At 43.9% G+C, this 20,522-nt stretch overlaps 1 protein-coding gene across 1 annotated transcript in view; it reads left to right on the top strand.

Annotated features, from left to right (window-relative positions):
* Positions 1 to 20,522, top strand: part of PARM1 (prostate androgen-regulated mucin-like protein 1) — a 129,631-nt gene that overhangs the window by 71,615 nt on the left and 37,494 nt on the right. The window contains exon 2 of the mRNA XM_086405389.1: positions 8,870 to 9,565. Coding sequence (XP_086261515.1) covers positions 8,870 to 9,565 — 696 coding nt within the window. The remainder of the gene's footprint in view (positions 1 to 8,869; positions 9,566 to 20,522) is intronic.

The raw sequence follows: 20,522 nt of genomic DNA, 5'->3' as shown, positions 1-20,522 counted from the left end.
AGCTTTAGTATCATTCCTTCCACTCCAACACTTGCTAAAGTGTAGTCCATTCAGTGCCAGGATGGTGAGGCCCACCTGTGTTTGGGCCAGTTGATTGACAGGCCAGCATTTCAAAAGCTGGTAACTCTGGTCTATATCATGCACAAAAAGAAGACATTCCTGTTATTTCCAAAGTGAAAACAAGCAAGCAAAAAGTCTGTTTAGAGAGCCATCCAAAATTTCCTCAGAGCTGGTAGTTTTTATGGAGCTTAAAGACAAATCGAAAGGAAGATGCATTTCTGCTATCAAGGCCCAACAGATAAGCCAGAGAACATTTTCATTTTTCAAAAGGTAGAAAATCCAGGGTTTTACTAAATATTTATAAAGCGCTTTCTCTGCCAGGAACATGAACAGCATGCTGTGGTCCCTGTTATTAGGGTTCCCAGTCTGATGGGAGACAAGCATCGGGAGAAACGACTCAGTATAATGTGTGCTACAATTAGCCACACAGAGGAGAAGGGCTCATTCAGGTTGGGGAATCTTCATAGAGGAGGTAAAGCTCCAGAGTTCTCAGGACTGGGGTAGGGTGAGGGAAGCCAGGGTGGGAAGAAGTACAGACTCAAAGGCTGGGAGGAAGAAGACAGCCAGTGTTTCAGAAATGTACACTGATTCAGATTACTAGAATCACAAGGCTCACCAAGAGTGGGGTTGGGAGATCATCAGAGGTGTTATGTACTGTGCCAAGGACTTCACAGTTTATCCTGAGGCCATTAGAGAGCCTACAGCAGGATAAAAGGGGAAGAAAAAGGGTCACGTAGTCATGTAATTTTTTTAAAGCCCTCTCTAGTGACCCACCCTAGAGAATGTATTAGGGGAGATAAAGGAAAACTGGTGTTTGTTTGCCTTTACAAACAGGGGGCCCAGCCTTCAAAGACATCCTTGCATTTCCCAGTACAGTACAGTGAGATGGTTATAAGATCAGCCTGGAGCCAGACAGTTTCAGGTTCAAGCTCCAGCCGTGCATGTTCTAGCTACATGACCTTAGGGCGGATACATAACTTTTCTGATCTTCTGTTTTGTCATCTGTGAAAAAAGATAACAATGGATATTACGATTGAATGGGATGATGCATGTGAAATGGTCAGCACAGTACCCTTCTAGTGTCCTCAGCTCATTCTAGCATTCATTTATGTGTTTATAGTTGAACTCCTATTATGGAACAGATAATAAGGATATGTGAGGAGCAAATCCACTACAGCCCCTGTTCCATGTGAATCTTAGATTCTAAAGGGGAGTCACGCATTAAACAAAGCTTCTCGTAAGCAAGTATGTAGTTACGTGACAATTTCAGTGTTGTGACGTTAAAATACAAGATGCTCTGAGCACGTGAGGGCTTGAGGCTGGAGATGGGGACATGGGGGTTGGATTTAGCAGGAGAATCAGCAAGGGCTCTTAAGCTAGCACTGGCAGGATGAACAGGAGATTCTCAGGCAGGCATGAGAGGAAGAACTGTTTAGGCAGAAGGAATAGAGTACAGTGAAAAGTCTGATGTGTTTTCGGGCCTGGTGGGGAGCAAGGCTGAAGAGGCAGACTGTGCTTGGATCCCAAAGAGCCTTCTAGATCTCAGTGGGGTCTTGGAGTTTTATCTTCTATGCAGGCTTCCTTTCCACCCCTCAGCCCTGCAAGGGGAGTGATATGGTCCAGTTGGCCTTAACTGTTAGCAGTTCCTTAGCAAGCAGAACTTCAGCAGGGCTGGGACCTCTGCCAGGCAGGCCTGGCACGATCCCCGGAGACCGCGGGCAAAGGCACCCCTCAGGCTGACTTGGCAGCACAGGAGAGGGCTTGACTGTGTTTTGATCAAATTTCACTGAATTTGCCAAAGCTTTGTCACATGTTTTCTCAGGTACTTAACAAGCCAAGGGCAGGAGAGGACATGTTATGGGGGGTGGGGGGGTAGAGAACAGGTGAGCAGCACAGGCAATCAGGCCACCTGAGACTTTGGCACTGGCCCAGTTTGCTGCTCATAAGACCCAGGAAGAGGTGACCGTTCAGGGCACTCCTTGCCCACCGGCTGCCAATGTTGCCGCCCTATGTTCTTGACACCCAGGCGGACAGGAGGCAAGAACACATAAGCGGAATGCAGACTCTACCCTAGAGCATCTTGTAATTCCCTTCAGCACCGGGAGACTTGCCTACATCTCCCAGCCATCAGCCGCCAATCTCTCCTCCTAGCAACGCCGGAAATCCCAGCTCAAGTCAGACATGGTTTTTTTGTTTTCACACATTAAAGGACAATATACAATGGAAACATAATCTATCCAACAAGAGTCTGCTTTTCTTCTGAGCAACAATCTGCCAGCTAATCTTTTTTTTTTTTTTTTTTTTGCTTTTTAAAATTTTAAAATTTATTTTTTTAATTGGAGTATAATTGCTTTACAATGTATTAGTTTCTGTTGTACAACAAACTGAATCAGCTATATGTATTCATAAATCCCCTCCTTTTGAGCCTCCCTCCCACCCCATCCCCTATCGCACCCCTCCAGGTCATTACAGAGCACCGAACGGAGCTCCCGGTGCTCTATAGTGGTCTGTCTTACAGAGTGAAGTAAGTCAGAAAGAGAACAACAAATATCGTATATTCACACGTATGTATGGAGTCTAGAAAAATGATATTGATGAACCTCTTTGCAGGACAAGAATAGAGACTCAGACACAGAGAACCGATCTGTGGACACAGAAGGGGAAGAAGAGAGTGGGACAAATTGAGAGAATAGCACTATTGGCTGTTCTTGCCACAAAAAACTTTCAACCCAACCAAACTTCAGGAAGGACTTCCGTTTGTACATTTACAAGGAAGAATTTCAGATTAAGTCGTACTTGTAGCCATCGGACCCCTGGATCTCTCACTTGAGCCAAGTATAAGAGATTTCCTTCCTTGAGTCACTTCATTTCAGACACGTGAGCCTGTCCCTGCCTGGGCAGGGACATGGTGTGTGGCAAAGTCACCTCTAATTTAGAGAATAATAGAGCCAGTGTCTTCATTCTGTTTACTCTGCCATTTTCTCAAGAAAATATTGGAACTAATTCTTTTCTTCAGAGGAAAGTGGCGCTACTTTGGGTGGGAAAATTTATGGGGCACTGCATTATTTTGGGGGGATGTTTGTTTTTTTCTGGAGAAGGAAATGGCAACCCACTCCAGTACTCTTGCCTGGAGAATCCCACGGACGGAGGAACCTGGTAGGCTACAGTCCACGGGATCGCAAAGAGTCGGACACGACTGAGTGACTTCACTTTCTTTCCTTCTTTGTCTTTTTTTTTTTTTTGCTTTTTTTCCATTTTAATGACTTCTTCTGAAGTATGGTTGATTTATAACATCATAGTAGTTTCAAATACACAGTTAAGTGATTCAATTATCCATGTATCTATTCCTTTTCAGATTCTTTTCTGATATAGATTATTACAAAATATTGGGTATAGATCCCTGTGCTAATACGCCCTTGTTGGCACATTATTTTAACTTCTTGGCTTATTTTAACATGGGCTCCTCCTTGCTTACTCTGTAATGATAGTTGCTAGAGTGTATTCTATAGGCCTTTTTGAGGTCTTTCCGAGACTAGGCACAGAGTGGTGGTGGGGAATTCTAATTCTGAGCCTGTCTCTACATGATTTTCTTCAGGCAGCACTGCTCAACATCTCTTCTTAGATGGGTAAGGTCAATTACATCACTTCCTCTCCCCTGTCTGTTCCCTCATTTATCCAATGAGGGGTCATAATCATGTGTCACCTAGACCTTTTCTTCAGCACTAAAAATAGTTTTGAAATCCTGGGATACATCCTTGGCTGTCTGACTTAATCAATTTGATCTTCCTGTGAAAACAAAAGTCCTACATATGAGAAAGCAGAAATGTTGTTTTCTTAGACTGTCTCTGTGATTCTCAGTGTTGAAGCCAATGTGATAGCATTTGAAGATGGAGCTTTGGGGAAGTAATTAGGATTAGACGAAGATAGAGCTCTCATCATGGGATTAGTGTCCTTATAAGAAAAGACACCAGAGAGCTTTCTCCACACCTCCCAGCAGATACTGAGGAAGGGCCATGTGAAGACGCAGCTAGAAGGTTGCCGCTTACAAGCTCAGATGCAGCGCTCTTGCTAGAACCTGAACTGGTCTACAACCTAATCGGACTTCTCAGCCTCCCAACTGTGAGAAGTAAATTGCTATTGTTAAAGCCGCTTAGTCCATGATATTTTTGTTCTGGCAGCCTGAGCCAACTAGGACAGCAAGCATTCTCTAGGGTAGTCATGGCACCTAAGCTTTGGATATCTTCAACCTGAAAGAAGACCCAGCCTCATGTACTCAGAGTCATATGGAATGTACCATCAAATTAGGCAAATCAGAGGCTTTAATGCCTTGTTTACGTGAAGATGACCAGTGTTGGCCCGCAACTTCTACACATTGTTGTTTGTTAGGGGTAAGAATCATCTGAACTAGACCATAAAATACTTGAAGTGCTAAGTAGGTAGTCATGGGAAATTAACATCCACCACATTCCTCTTTGGAAGCAGGAAGGGCAGGAGTTATGAAAGTATATTAGTCAGGGTTAAACAAGAAAATGGGTGTCTCCAGCCACCACACTTGGAACATGTCCTTTTCAGCACTATGATGATTGCCATAGTACAGCTCTTAGCTCCCCTGAAAATGACAGTGCAGCTGTCAGCCTGAACATCATATACTTTACTGGCATCTTGTGTGTTCTCATCCTTTCCAAACCAACTCAAAGGTCATCTCTTCTGTGACTTTTCTAAATGTCATTTGAAAATGACTTTGTACATTTTCGCATTCCACGGTCCCCATACCGTGGAATGGTATTCATCTTTCATCTATTCATCTTTCCTTTGGTCTCCCATTGCAACTTGCTTTTACTTCCATAATGTGCTGATCATATCATATTACACAGAGTCGGGTGTCCTTTCTGTCCTGCTAAATAGTGAATTCTCTGAAGACAAGGTCAGGGAATTAGAAACTACTCAATAAAAGCTTGAATGATTGAACGAAGTTGTGCTCCTTTGTATATAATAGATGACATTGCTCATTCATTGCAGATTTCTAAGACTGACTTAGCTGCCAGACAAAGTCTCTGTCTACCTCCATCTACATATCTATTATATGATACTAAATAGTAGTTAAATGTTGTCCATTTTTTTTGGCCTCAGAATCTTTAATGAGTCACCAGAGCTACGAGGATGCAGAGCCAGTAGGTTCTAAGGTCACATAGGAAGATTCAATGTTTTCATAATATTTGTTCCAAGTATTGTTTGGTCCCTGTTTCAAAGACCTCATGACCTGCATTCATCCTGAAATTGTTGAGACTTCACAGCTGCCAAAGTCCGCCACTGTAACGTGGACTAATTTGGGAGGTCTGTATACCTGTTTACTAAAAGAGTAACTCTCCTATAGTTTATGGTCTTCACCAACTCCTTTTAAATAAAATAAAACCAATTATTTTGACAACAATCAAAGTGTTCAATTCAACTTAAATATTGAGAAAACTGTGTTTTCGGGTTAGATTCTGCAGCACAACTTTCCATCAGCTACTGAGCCCGTCACACAGCTGAAGGCCTACATCCCTCTGCATCCCTCTTTTCTCCCTCCCTCTGTGCTAAAATCTAGCCCATGTTTTTTTCCTTATGCATCTTGATCATGTTTGACTGTTACCTAATGCTACCCCCAAGGACATCACCTCAGAGTTTAGAGAATTAAATAATTGCAGACCTAACAAGACATTAGGCTTCCCAGGTGGTGTAGTGGTGAAGAACCCGCCTGCCAATGCAGGAGATGTAAGAGATGAGGGTTCAATCCCCGGGTGAGGAAGATCCCCTGGAGGGGTCATGGTAACCCACTCCAGTATTCTTGCCTGGAAGAGCCTGGCAGGCTATAGCCCATGGAGTCACGAAGCGTCAGACACAACTGAGTGACTGAGCATGCACGCACTAACAAGACACCAGGCATCCATGTATGCGTGGCAGAGGACAGAGGCTGACATTTTCAGCAAGGTCCCTACCTTCAAATAACAGCAGGTAGGCAACTAGACCCAGGCAGCCATGGTGGATGTGGCCATACCCAGTGATGCATAGAAAGGAGTACAGAAATTTTGTGTATTTTTTTAAATGAAGTTCTTAAGTTAGTTCATTTTTACACTCTCCTTCTTTACCTCCCTCCTTTTTTCCCTCCCTCCCTCCCTTATTTCTTTCCTTTCTCCTTCCCACAAGTACTTATTGAGCGGTTACAATGACCTAGGCACTCTTCTAGGCCTAGAGGAAACAACAGTGAGTAAGACCAGGTCCCCGCACCATCATGGAGCTTACCTTCTAGTGGAAGAGAGATATAATAGGCAGATAAATAATATGTAGTTTCAGGAAGAAACGATTTTATTTTATTAACTTTATGAAAAACAAAAAAGAGCAAAAGATGTGGTGGTTCCTCAAAACATTAAACATAGAATTACTATGTGTGGGGATTTAGCCACTAAGTCATGTCTAACTCTTGCAACCCCAAGGACTGTAACACACCAGACTCCTCTGTCCATAGGATTTGCCAGGCAAGAATATTGGAGTGAGTTGCCCTTTCCTTCTCCAGAGGATCTTCCCAACCCAGGGATCGAACCTGTGTCTCCTGCTTGACAGGTGAATTCTTTCAGATCAGATCAGATCAGTCGCTCAGTCGTGTCTGACTCTTTGCGACCCCATGAATTGCAGCACGCCAGGCCTCCCTGTCCATCACCAACTCCGGGAGTTCACTCAGACTCACGTCCATCAAGTCAGTGATGTCATCCAACCATCTCATCCTCTGTCTTCCCCTTCTCCTCTTGCCCCCAATCCCTCCCAGCATCAGAGTCTTTTCCAATGAGTCAACTCTTCACATGAGGTGGCATAGACCCCAAACAATTGAAAGCATAGTCCCAAACAGATATTTGTACACCTATGAGTGTACACTACTCACAATAACCAAAAGGTGGAAGCAGCCCAAGTGGCCATTGCTGGATGAATGAATAAACAAAAGGTGGTGTCTGCAATGGGATATTATTTAGCCTTCAGAAGGAAGGAAATTCTGGCATGCGCTATAACATGGATGAACTTTAATGATATTTTGCTAGTAAGTGAAATAAGCCAGAAACAAAAGGACAAGTATTGTATGATTCTATTTATATGAGGTACCTAAAGCAGTCAAATTCAAGAGATATAAAGTAAAATAGTGGTTTCCAGGGACTGGGGAAAGGGGAAAATAGAGAGTTATTTTTTCATGGGTACAGTTTGGGAAGATAAAAAAGTTCTGGAGATGGATGATGGTGATTGTTGAACAATAATGAAAATGTACTTGGGGCCAATGAACTATACACTTCAAAAATGGTTAAAACATTAAATGTATATTTTAACACAAAAAATTTTTTTAAACCTTGAAAAACATAAGCAAGGGGCTGAAATAGGAATGACTTTGGCTAGGACTGTCTGGGAAGATTCGTCTAAGGAGGAGGTTAACATTTGAATAGAGATTAACCAGAATGATGAGAACATGGAATGATGAAAGGGAATAGTTTTGGATTTTCTTCTAAGCATAACCTTGGAAGGGTTTTGATCAGCTTAAATCAGTTTGATTTATCACTTTAAAATATTACACTGGCTGCTATGTGAAAAGTAGACTGAAAGGAGGAAATCTGGAAGCTAGCAGACCAATTAAGAGATGGTGGCAGTTATGTAGACAAGTGACTGGTGGCTCAGGTGATGTTGAGATGATAAGGGAGGTGGCAGGGAGTGACTGGATTCAGATCTATTTTCTAGGTACAGTCATCATGATTTGCTGGTGGTTGGATGGAGGAGGGGCAGTGAGGGAAAGAGAGGCATTAAGGATGATATTTGGATTTTTAACTGAGTAACTGATCGAAAGGCCTTGCCATCCACTGAGATGGAAATGACCACGGGAAAAGCTTGTTGGGAAATGGTAAGGGGTGTGGAGGGGCAATTGAGAGATGTGCTACATAAAAAGTGAAATCATAAACTCAGTGTCTAGCATAGTACAAGTACATAGAAGCCATTTATTAAATACTTGAATAAATGAATGAAACTGAATGGGATAAATGGAGGTAGGGAAGACAGAAGAAAGGAAACTAATTCCAAAATTTTACAAAATATGAAAAAAAATGGCAAAACAACATGAAAATAAAGACCCCAGGCTCAAATTTGGGAGAACCAGGTCCTAGTCTCAGAAAATATTTCCAAACTTCAGATTCCTTCCTCTTCTCAGCTTTTAATCGGGGCCCTCCCCCTTTCCTCTTTCACAGGAAATGTGCTCACACCTTTATTCGCCTAAGAGGGCAAGCCCATAATCCTTGCATCCCTGTGCCAGGTTGCAGAGCTCAGAACCCTGAAGCAGGGAGCAACCAATCAGTGAGCACCCGTGGCAAGGAAGAGCCAATCAGTGAGCTCCACCAGCTTTGCCCTTCCCCAAACCCATCACATAGGCTGGGCATCCCTGCAGGCCTTGTGGAACAACCCCTTTAACAGTCCAGACAGATTCTCATAAAGTCACTTCGGCAGAGCGTCTCAGTATTTAAGGGCATGGCTTCAAGCAAGCACAGACAAGGCTAGTTCAGGCCATGTATTGGCTGAACTTGTGCATACTGACCCACTAATTGCTCCTGCTGAGCTTTCAGGCTGGTTCCTACTGATAGTCACCAAGGGAGGAGAGAGCAATTAGTGGGATGAAAATATTTTTAAAGTCACCTTCACAATTACAGAGGCACAGTGTAAAATGAGAAAGACCTGTGAAAATACTGTAACACAGCCTTGCCGTGCACTGTTTCACACATTAACCACTTTTGTCCTGGCTCTTCTACAGGGCTGAGGCTACAGAGCGTGTCTGCATCCATCCCCTCTACTGATTCTCTTCTGGCAGAGACCACCACACCGACAGCCATCTGGACCAGCTCTCCGCAAAGTCCTCCTGCCTCCCCTACCAGTGGCCCATCCAACAGCTCAGTCCTCCTAGATCCAACACCTGTCCCGACATCTCTATCCACAAAGAACATCTCCACAGAGCCCAGAGAAGAGCAGTCCACCAGCCCTGCCTCCAACTGGGAGGGCACAGACCCTTCACCAACAAGTGGTGGGGTCCACTTAACACCCACGCCTGAGGAACACAGCTCAGACACTCCAGAGGCTGGCGTGCCCACTACAGGATCACAGCCCCCTGCTGAGTCTCCCACACTCACCTCCCCTCAAGCGCCAGCCTCATCGCCCTTACCCCCGTCAACCTCACCACCTGAGGTTCCATCTGCCTCCATCAGCACCAGCCACAGCTCTGCTGAGACCAGCACCGAGCCCACAGGAGCCCCAACCACACCGGAGTCCCACACGGAGGAGCACAGCTCTACTCTCACACCTACTTCACATGCCTCGTCTGAGTCAGTGCCCACAGAGGCCACGCCTCAAGCAACTGTGCCCCCCAAAGTGACCTGTATACTGATAGACATGGAGACCACCACCACCTCCCCTGGGGTGATCATGCAAGAAGTGGAGCATGCGCTAAGTTCAGGTGAGTCTCTGGCTAGAATACGTGTCTTTGACAACACTGAGATACTAAGAATGCTGTTCAGTTAACCAGACACAATGGATTGAATTTGAATTTTGGAGTGCAACACCTGAGCTGAAGTTTAATTTGCAAGAATTTCCACACGTGCAAACTTTACTCTCAGTCCCTTAATAATTTCCCCATGATAGTTCATTAACTCTGGCCAGTCTATATGATTTGTCTTCACATATGTCACAGGCAATGTAAAGGAATGAGACTGGGTAAGCTAAGGGTTAACAGCTTACTGACTTTGGATGGAGTTTCCTAGGTTTCAATTCCAGCTCCTGACCTTGAGCAAGTCACTTCATCTCTTTGTGCCTTGTTTTTCCTCATCTGTAAAATTGGGATAAAGAAGACTCTATCATATATGGTTCTTATGGAGATTAAATGAAATGACATATATAAGTGCTTAGAATAGTTCCTGGCAGGGAGAAAAGTACTCAGGAAATGTCAGTTGTTATTATGATTGTGCTCGATGTTTTAATGCCGTATTTACCTCATGAAAACAGTCAAAGAAAGTAGAGCGGGGGTGGAGAGAATGCTTGTTATTTCAAGTCACTGATATATTTCATGAGAAAGACAGTAAATTCTATGAAACATCACATTTGTTTTTATTCTTCCAGCCACTCATAAAGTTGGTATTAGTTTTATCTTGATTTTGCAATCTTGGAAATTATGACAGAGATTTAGGGTCTTTTCTGAGGTCACATGCATCTGACATTGAAGTGAAATCTGTACCCTTTGGGGTATTGGGCAGGAAAAGGCCTTAGTGGGAACACTTAGCTTCTTGATTAAGAAACAGTGAATTAAGAACAGCCAGAAGGTGAAAGAGAAAATGAAGCTTTAGCTCCTTGCCTTGGTCATCCTGCCAGGGACATAGACTCAGAGGGGAATATTTGTGATTGACTGAGCCAAACAGGACCAGCTAGGGTCAAAGAAACGGTTGTGACTGAGGAGAAATTAACATCTTCTAACAAACAATGAACAACCACTGTGAATGGAAATCTTGGTAAACAGTGAAGCTGGGGAGAAACAGAACTAAGATTGACAAGACATAACTTCTCATAGAAGAGCTCATAGTTTACTAAGGGAAAAAGTCCAGAAGACTTGCAAATTCTTATTTCAAAGGTCCAGCATATACCAGTGAGAGTCCCACCAAGAGTTAGAGATATTAATATAATCAAACTGGAATAAAGGAATGAATTACAGAGTTACAGCTGGGGCATAAGAAAGGGGATCGTAATTGCAGAGCTGTCATAAGTCAGGCCTTGGAGGAGAGAAGGGTAAACCAGAACCCAGAAGGCGAATCCTGTAGAATAGACCACCTCAGGAGGGGCACTGACTCGGGCGAGGGACAAGGCTAACTCAAGGTTAACTTCTGGAAGTGAAGGGGATCAATGCTCTGCCCTCTCTCTCCCCTTGCCCTCTGATATACAGCCAGATGCCAAGGATGAGAAGCCTACTGTGGTCCATATAGTTCAGCCTCCTGGAGGGCGGGTCAGAGAGCAAAGTGGAGAAAGGTGGAGAGTGGATCTGGAAAGGCGAAAGGAGGAACTCACAGTTCAAAAATTGCTTCCTCTGTCCCCATTATCATCCTATTTGTACTGCAGCTAGCACTTGGCACATTGCATTTAGATGTGTCCTTTCAAGAATTCATCTGCCAATGCAGGAGACATAAGAGATGTGGGTTCAATCCCTGGGTCAGGAAGATCCCCTGGAGAAGGAAATGGCAACCACTCCAGTATTCTTGCCTGGAGAATCCCATGGACAGAGGAGCCTGGAAGGCTATAGTCCATGGGGTCTCCAAGAGCCGAACTGAAGTGACTTAGCATGCATGCACATTTCTGTCTTGCTCTCTGCCACATCCCCACTTTCTGTCTCATGCTTTCCATGCTCTTCACTGCCATGAACATTTCAAGCCTGGACTTGGTATCTGGATCAGAATGGGTGTTGACTCAGTCCCTAACAAAGGTGCCATCCAAGGACAGGCTTGCAACCTGTGGTCCTGTCTCTTCTCTTTCTTAATTCAGACCTCATCACCTCCAGCATGGCATTGCATCTTCAGTTTTCTAACTAGTCTCCCATTCTCCACTCTCCACTCTCTCCTGTTCTGCCCTCTTCAGGGTACCATGGATGTAACGGACCAATATTCTGAGCACCTACTCTGAGCCTGGCATGCAAGAATTTCCCTAATCTGACACAACCTACTACTTTATTCAAGTCCGTCTTTTTTATAGGGAAGATTATCTAAGACAGACCTGTTCCACTGTTCTGGCTTGTATTTTAGGTCATGTGTCTTGATTTCCTCAACTCACAGACAACAAGGCTCAGATCAGATCAGATCAGATCAGTCACTCAGTCGTGTCCAACTCTTTGCGACCCCATGAATCACAGCACGACAGACCTCCCTGTCCATCACCAACTCCCGGAGTTCACTCAGACTCATGTCCATCGAGTCAGTGATGCCATCCAGCCATCTCATCCTCTGTTGTCCCCTTCTCCTCTTGCCCCCAATCCCTCCCAGCATCAGAGTCTTTTCCAATGAGTCAACTCTTCGCATGAGGTGGCCAAAGTACTGGAGTCTCAGCTTTAGCATCATTCCTTCCAAAGAAATCCCAGGGCTGATCTCCTTCAGAATGGACTGGTTGGATCTCCTTGCAGTCCAAGGGACTCTCAAGAGTCTTCTCCAACACCACAGTTCAAAAGCATCAATTCTTCAGCGCTCAGCCTTCTTCACAGTCCAACTCTCACATCCATACATGACCACAGGAAAAACCATAGCCTTGACTAGACAAACCTTTGTTGGCAAAGTAATGTCTCTGCTTTTGAATATGCTATCTAGGTTGGTCATAACTTTCCTTCCAAGGAGTAAGCATCTTTTAATTTCATGGCTGCAGTCACCATCTGCAGTGATTTTGGAGCCCCAAAAAATAAAGTCTGACACTGTTTCCACTGTTTCCCCATCTATTTCCCATGAAGTGATGGGACCAGATGCCATAATCTTCGTTTTCTGAATGTTGAGCTTTAAGCCAACTTTTTCACTCTCCTCTTTCACCTTCATCAAGAGGCTTTTTAGTTCCTCTTCACTTTCTGCCATAAGGGTGGTGTCATCTGCATATCTGAGGTTATTGATGTTTCTCCCAGCAATCTTGATTCCAGCTTGTGTTTCTTCCAGCCCAGCGTTTCTCATGATGTACTCTGCATATAAGTTAAATAAGCAGGGTGACAATATACAGCCTTGATGTACTCCTTTTCCTATTTGGAACCAGTCTGTTGTTCCATGTCCAGTTCTAACTGTTGCTTCCTGACCTGCATACAGGTTTCTCAAGAGGCAGGTCAGGTGGTCTGGTATTCCCATCTCTTTCAGAATTTTCCACAGTTTATTGTGATCCACACAGTCAAAGGCTTTGCCATAGTCAATAAAGCAGAAATAGATGGTTTTCTGGAACTCTCTTGCTTTTTCTATGATCCAGTTTTCTATGATCCAGTGGATGTTGGCAATTTGATCTCTGGTTCCTCTGCCTTTTCTAAAACCAGCTTGAACATCAGGAAGTTCACGGTTCACATATTGTTGAAGCCTGGCTTGGAGAATTTTGAGCATTACTTTACTAGCGTGTGAGATGAGTGCAATTGTGCGGTAGTTTGACCATTCTTTGGCATTGCCTTTCTTTGGGATTGGAATGAAAACTGACCTTTTCCAGTCCTGTGGCCACTGCTGAGTTTTCCAAATTTGCTGGCATATTGTGCAGCACTTTCACAGCATCATCTTTCAGGATTTGGAATAGCTCAACTGGAATTCTATCACCTCCACTAGCTTTGTTCGTAGTGATGCTTTCCAAGGCCCACTTGACTACACATTCCAGGATGTCTGGCTCTAGGCCAGTGATCACACCATCGTGATTATCTGGGTCGTGAAGATCTTTTTTTACAGTTCTTCTGTGTATTCTTGCCATCTCTTCCTAATATCTTCTGCTTCTGTTAGGTCCATACCATTTCTGTCCTTTATCGAGCCCATCTTTGCATGAAATGTTCCTTTGGTATCTCTGATTTTCTTGAAGAGATCTCTAGTCTTTCCCATTCTGTTGTTTTCCTCTATTTCTTTGCATTGATCACTGAAGAAGGCTTTCTTATCTCTTCTTGCTCTTCTTTGGAACTCTGCATCCAGATGTTTATATCTTTCCTTTTCTCCTTTGCTTTTCACTTCTCTTCTTTTCACAGCTATTTGTAAAGCCTCCCCAGACAGCCATTTTGCATTCTTGCATTTCTTTTCCATGGGGATGGTCTTGATCCCCGTCTCCTGTACAATGTCATGAACCTCCGTCCATAGTTCATCAGGCACTCTATCTATCAGATCTAATCTCTTAAATCTATTTCTCACTTCCACTGTATAATCATAAGGGATTTGATTTAGATCATATCTGAATGGTCTAGTGGTTTTCCCTACTTTCTTCAATTTAAGTCTGAATTTGGCAATAAGGAGCTCATGGTCTGAGCCACAGTCAGCTCCTGGTCTTGTTTTTGCTGACTGTATAGAGCTTCTCCATCTTTGGCTGCAAAGAATATAATCAATCTGATTTCGATGTTGACCATCTGGTGATGTCCATGTGTAGAGTCTTCTCTTGTGTTGTTGGAAGAGGGTGTTTGTTATGACCAGTGCATTTTCTTGGCAAAACTCTATTAGTCTTTGCCCTGCTTCATTCTGTATTCCAAAGCCAAATTTGCCTGTTACTCCAGGGGTTTCTTGACTTCCTACTTTTGCATTCCAGTCCCCTATAATGAAAAGGACATGTTTTTTGGGTGTTAGTTCTAAAAGGTCTTGTAGGTCTTCATAGAACCTTTCAACTTCAGCTTCTTCAGCGTTACTGGTTGGTGCATAGACTTGGATTACTGTGATATTGAATGGTTTGCCTTGGAAACGAACAGAGATCATTCTGTCGTTTTTGAGATTGCATCCAACAAGCCTAAGAGACAAAAAAATCAGTAACAGAGCTGGGTCATGCCCCAGAAAGTTATAGTTTTAGGGAATATGGTCCCCAGTAGGAACTGCAGAGTGAATGAATGAAGGAATGATTGAATGACTGGAGGAGAGGTGTGGCAGGTGAGAGGAAAATCCCTGAGGACGGTGAGTATACATTTCCTAGACCCAAGGGGGTTTATCCCTTATGACCTATTAAATCAAAGAATATTTATCTTGCATCCACCAGGACCCTATGCTTGATGCAAAGAAGCACGAATAAGTAGAAGACCTGTCCTCTGAGATTTTATAGCTTTGTAGTTGTTCAGTCACCAAGTCGTGTCTGACTCTTTGTGACTCCATGGACTGCAGCACACCAGGCTTCCCTGTCTTCACTATTTCCCAGAGTTTGTTCAGACTCATGTCCACTGAGTCGATAATGCCATCCAACCATCTCATCTTCTGTTGCCCCCTTCTCTTCCTGCCCTCATTCTTTCCCAGCACCAGAGTCTTTTCCATTACATCAGCTCTTTGCATCAGGTGGCCAAAGTATTGGCGCTTCAGCTTCAGCATCAGTCCTTCCAATGAATATTCAAGGTTGATTTCCTTTAGGATTGACTGGTTTTATAGTTTAAGTTAAAAGAACGAGCACAAGTAACACTTAACACCACTCCTTTGTTTCTTTTTTTTTTTTTTAATATAATGCCATTTATTTAGAGCACCTTTCATCTGAAGTGTGGTTAATTATCCTTATTTTATTTACTCCAGTGCAGGAAGCACAATGAGGCTAAGTGACTGCATTTCAGACTCGTTTGTTGACTTTGAGGGCTACTCCATTTCTTCTAAGGGATCCTTGCCCACAGTAATAGATATAAATGGTCATCTAACTTAAATTCTCCCATCTCCATTCATTTTAGTTCACTGATTCCTAAAATGTCGATATTCGCTCTTGCTGTCTCCTGTTTGACCACTTCCAGTTTACCTTGATTCATGGACCTAACATTCCAGGTTCCTATGCAATACTGTTCTTTTACAGCATCAGACTTTACTTTCACCACCAGACACATGCACAGCTGGGCATCATTTCCTCTTTGGTTTAGCCTCTTCTTTCCTTCTGGAGCTGTTTCTCCATTCTTCTCCTTATTGGACACCTACTGACCTGGGGTTCTCATCTTCCAGTGTCGTATCTTTTTGCTTTTTCATACTGTTGTATACTGTTCATGAGTTGTAGGAGAGGAAGGGAATTGGGACCCAAGGAGAAGACAGGGCAGGGTAGACTGAGGTGCACACACCTGGGTTCCGCAGCTGCAAGCACAGAATTTGCTCTCGTCGAGGTCTCCAGTCCCCTCCACATTGCCACCTCTGGGGGTTAATTCTCAGTCCTGGTATAACCCAGCCTAGCACCGGACATGGATGGCCACTGCCCTTTCTGAAGCACTGTTTCCACTTGCCCTCCGAGACGCCGCTCTCTTTGTTCGTCACCTACCTGGCCGGCTGCTGCTTCCCGGTGCCTGTGGCCTTACTTCGCCCCCTCACCTTTCCACACTGGATCACCCCCAGGCCAACACTGCCTTCCTATCCCCCCCAGCCTCTCCACACTCCTTTTCTCCCCACACTCCCCACACTATGACCTCATCCTGCCTCCTGACTGAAATGCCATCCACATGCTGATAACCCAGAGATGTGAAATTCTATCCCTGTTTTCTTTCGATGAACTAAAGACATGTCAACACCCAGCTGTCGATGAACTCATAGTCTCCACTTGGGTGGCTCTTGGGTGGCTCAGATGTCATGTGGATCAGGTGAGCTGCTGATTTTCTCACCCCTCCGTGTGCTCCTCTCTCAGAAACCACGGACTAATCCTAGACTCTTTTCTCACAGACGCTGCATCCGGTCTTTCAGAATTTCCCCTCACACTGCTGTCCTCTCTCACAGGTGGACTTGAACACCCTGTAACTGATCTCTGCTCCCCACATCTTCACCAGAGAGATGCTTTTCAAGACCCAGGACAGATCCTGTCCTCCTTAGCTTTAACACTCTGTTTCCTTGTGCTTTACTTTCATGCTTTTACTTTTATATTGGAGTATGGTTGATTAACAGTGCTGTGGTCGATTCAGGTGCACAGCAGAGTGACTCAGCCACACATATACATGTATCCATTCTCCCCCAAACGCCCTCCCATCCAGGCTGTCACATGACATCAAGCAGAGTTCCCTGTGCTATACAATAGGTACTTACTGCTTATAGCAGTGTGTACATGCCCATCCCAAGCTCCCTAACTATCCCTTCCCCCTACCCTTCCCGGTTGGTAACCATAAATCCATTCTCTAAGTCTGTGAGTCTGTGTCTGTTTTGTAAATAAACTCATTTGTATCATATATTTTTAGATTCTGCATATAAGGGAAGTCATACAATATTTTTCCTTCTCTGACTTCACTCAGTGTGACAATGTCTAGGTCCGTCCATATTGATGCGAATGGCATTATTTCATTCTTTGGGCTTCCGTGGTGGCTTAGATGGTAAAGAACTACCTGGAGTGCAGGAGACCTGGGTTCGATCCTTGGGTCAGGAAGATCCCCTGGAGAAGGGAATGGCAACCCACTTCAGTATTCTTGCCTGAAGAATTCCATGGACAGAGGAGCCTGGCAGGCTACAGTCCGTGGGGTCACAAAGAGTCGGACACAACTAACAAACACACATACAAAATTCCATAGTACAGATGTAACATATCTTCTTTATCCATTCCTCTGTCAATGGACATTTAGGTTGTTTCATGCTTTGGCTATCGTAAACAGTACTGCAATGAACATGGCGGTGCATGTATCCTTTCAGACCATGTTTTCCACAGATATATGATCAAGAGTGGGACTGCAGGGTCTTATGGTAGCACTATATTTAGCTTTCTAAGGAACCTTCATACTGTTCTCCATAGTGGCTGTGCCTACATTCCATGTTGCTGGGGATGCACTTTTAAATCAGAGTAAAACCCGAGGTCTGTATCACGTCTGCAGTGATCAAAACGCCCTGAACCTGCCCTGTCTCTCTGCCTTCACCTGCTTCCGCTTTCATCAGCAAGTACACCAGCAATCTTACCGCTTCTTGAACAAATTGCAGACACTATTGCCCCGGGGCCTTTGCACTTACATGTTCCCGTCAAGTCTTTAAAGGCTCCCTCCTTTTCATCAGGAAGGACTTTGTTTAGCTGTCCTCTGCTCAAGAGGCAGATACCTCTTGATACCTCATACCCTGTCTGGAATAGTCATCCCATCAACATGGATCCCTTTACCCTACTTGCCTTTTGATCACTTACCACTTTCTGACATTATCTCATTTATTTAGTGAGTAGGTGTCTGTTTTCTGCCACCAGACTATCAGCTTATGAAAACAAGGATGTTGTTCACAAAGAGGAACATCCCCAACCACTATAAACGAGTCAATCAGCCAGTACCAGAGAAGCAATTTAATCTCTCTGAGCCTTGGTCTTCTCATCAATAAATGGAATAAACATAGTCTCCAAGTGATGAGGTTATTTAAAAGTTTAGTTGAGACAAGAAATATACAGCATAGTGGCTGTTGAGCCATGGCTCAGCTGATGCCTGTGCTTGTTATTTTACTATTATTTACCACTATCAACAGCATGATTATTGTTATTATTCTGCTGTTGTGATTACTATTATCATTGTTACTGTCTTCATCATAATGAAGGATGATATTATCTTCAACAAAGTCTTATTGAACTTTCACTGGGAATCAGGCCTCTGGCTAGGCAGTGGGAATTTGGTGGTGAATGAAACAGTCACCCACCTTGTGGAGTTTACAGTGTTGTATGTACATAGCATGGCAGGTAGCCTAAGTCTGGTTGATCCTAGGATGTGTGGAGGAAGACACTGCCAAAGAAGAGGAAGGAAGATTTTAGGACCACTGTAGCAGGATGAGACAACTGACTTTACTTGATGAGCCACTGATGGTCACCAAAGGCTTTGGATCAGGGGAAGAAACTGTTGAGCATTATACTTTAAGAGTCCTCTCCCACTATTGGTGGGAATGCAAACTAGTACAGCCACTATGGAGAACAGTGTGGAGATTCCTTAAAAAACTGGAAATAGAACTGCCATACAACCCAGCAATCCCACTGTTGGGCATACACACCAAGGAAACCAGAATCGAAACAGACACATGTACCCCAGTGTTCACTGAAGCACTGTTTATAATAGCCAGGACATGGAAGCAACCTAGATGTCCATCAGCAGACGAATGGATAAGAAAGCTGTGGTACATATATACAATGGAGTATTACTCAGCCATTAAAAAGAATACATTTGAATCAGTTCTAATGAGGTGGATGAAACTGGAGCCTATTATACAGAGTGAAGTAAGCCAGAAAGAAAAACACCAATACAGTATACTAACGCATATATATGGATTTTAGAAAGATGGTAATGATAACCCTGTATGCAAGACAGCAAAAGAGACACAGATGTATAGAACAGTCTTTTGGACTCTGTGGGAGAGGGCGAGGGTGAGATGATTTGGGAGAATGGCATTGAAACATGTATAGTATCATATGTGAAACGGATCGCCAGTCCAGGTTCCTGCACCCATGATACAGGATGCTCGGGGCTGGTGCACTGGGATGACCCAGAGGGATGGTATGGGGAGGGAGGTGGGAGGAGGCTCCAGGATGGGGAACACGTGTGCACCCGTGGCAGATTCATGTCAATGTATGGCAAAACCAATACAATATTGTAAAGTAATTAGCCTCCAATTAAAATAAATAAATTAAAAAAAAAAGTATCCAACTGGTAGGAGTACATATATGTAAATTGCAGGGAGTTCAGGACTGGAAACTTGTAGACCAGTTTATACCTGGGTTCTGGTTTGCCATTGACACTGACATACTATATTACTCACTACTCTGGCTTTAAGGGCTCTTCACTATAAAGTGAATACAAGAGAGACAGTCTTTCAGGGGTTGTGTATGTGTATGTGTGTGGGTTTTGGGGGGTTTTTTTTGGCTTACCATACCATGAAAATTGTTTATTAGAATCATCCTAAGCAGAGGAAATGAGATTCACATTCATATGAAGTTTACTGAGAATTTGCATATTTCAAAAATGGGCTAGTGATTCACACAGATTATCTTCAGAACATTCAGAATCTTCATCTTATCTTCAGAACATTCCAGTGAAGTGAGCTGGATGGTATCTGTTCCTTTTTTTTCAAGATTTGTTTGTTTATTTGTTGGCATGGTTGGTCTTTGTTGTTGCACACAGGCTTTTCTAGTGGCACAAGCGGGGGCTACTCTCTGGTTGCCGTGCTAGGGCTTCTCACTGCAGTGGCTTCTCTTGTTGGGAAGCACGGGCTCTAGAGCACCGGTTCAGTAGCTGTGGCGCACAGGCCTTGTTGCTCCACCACATGTGGGATCTTCCCAGACCAGGAATCAAACCGGTGTCCCTTGCATTGCAAAGAGGATTCTTAACCACTAGACCACCAGGGAAGCCTGGTATCTGTTCTATACGTGATTAAATTGGCCAGAGAGGTTAAATGACTTAAGTTTTGACTTGAGTGACTTAGCCAGGATTCAAATTAATTCTTCTGAGGGACCCTAAGTCTTCCTTCCACCATACCCATCCTACTTGAATTCATAGAAATGAAAAGGTTGTAAGGATCCATGGCCTCCAGACCTGCTGTGAAAATGAGCCACATGAGATGTCAAATGCCCGGTGCCGCCAGCTGGGCCTGAGGGGCAGGGCTGCCAGATGGGAGGAGAAGCCCATGGCAGCTGCAGCCATCCCAAAGCAGCTGTGCAGACAGAACAAGTTTTCAGTTTTGTCTTTCAGTTTTTGTTTGGCTTTTGAAGGAAAAGAGAGACGTGGTGTGTTGTGTATGGGTCATCTTGTGTTACTAAATCAGAGTTCTTCAAGGGTGAAGACTGGGCCTGCGATAAGTTTGTGATGTCCTGAACTA

The sequence above is a fragment of the Bos grunniens genome, chromosome 6, assembly GCF_055505025.1.
Source record: "Bos grunniens cultivar Pamir isolate PY7600 chromosome 6, Bosgru_T2T1.0, whole genome shotgun sequence".
Taxonomy (NCBI): Eukaryota; Metazoa; Chordata; class Mammalia; order Artiodactyla; family Bovidae; genus Bos; species Bos grunniens.
Note: the sequence above shows the minus strand (reverse complement) of the source record. Positions and strands in the feature narration are given on the sequence as shown.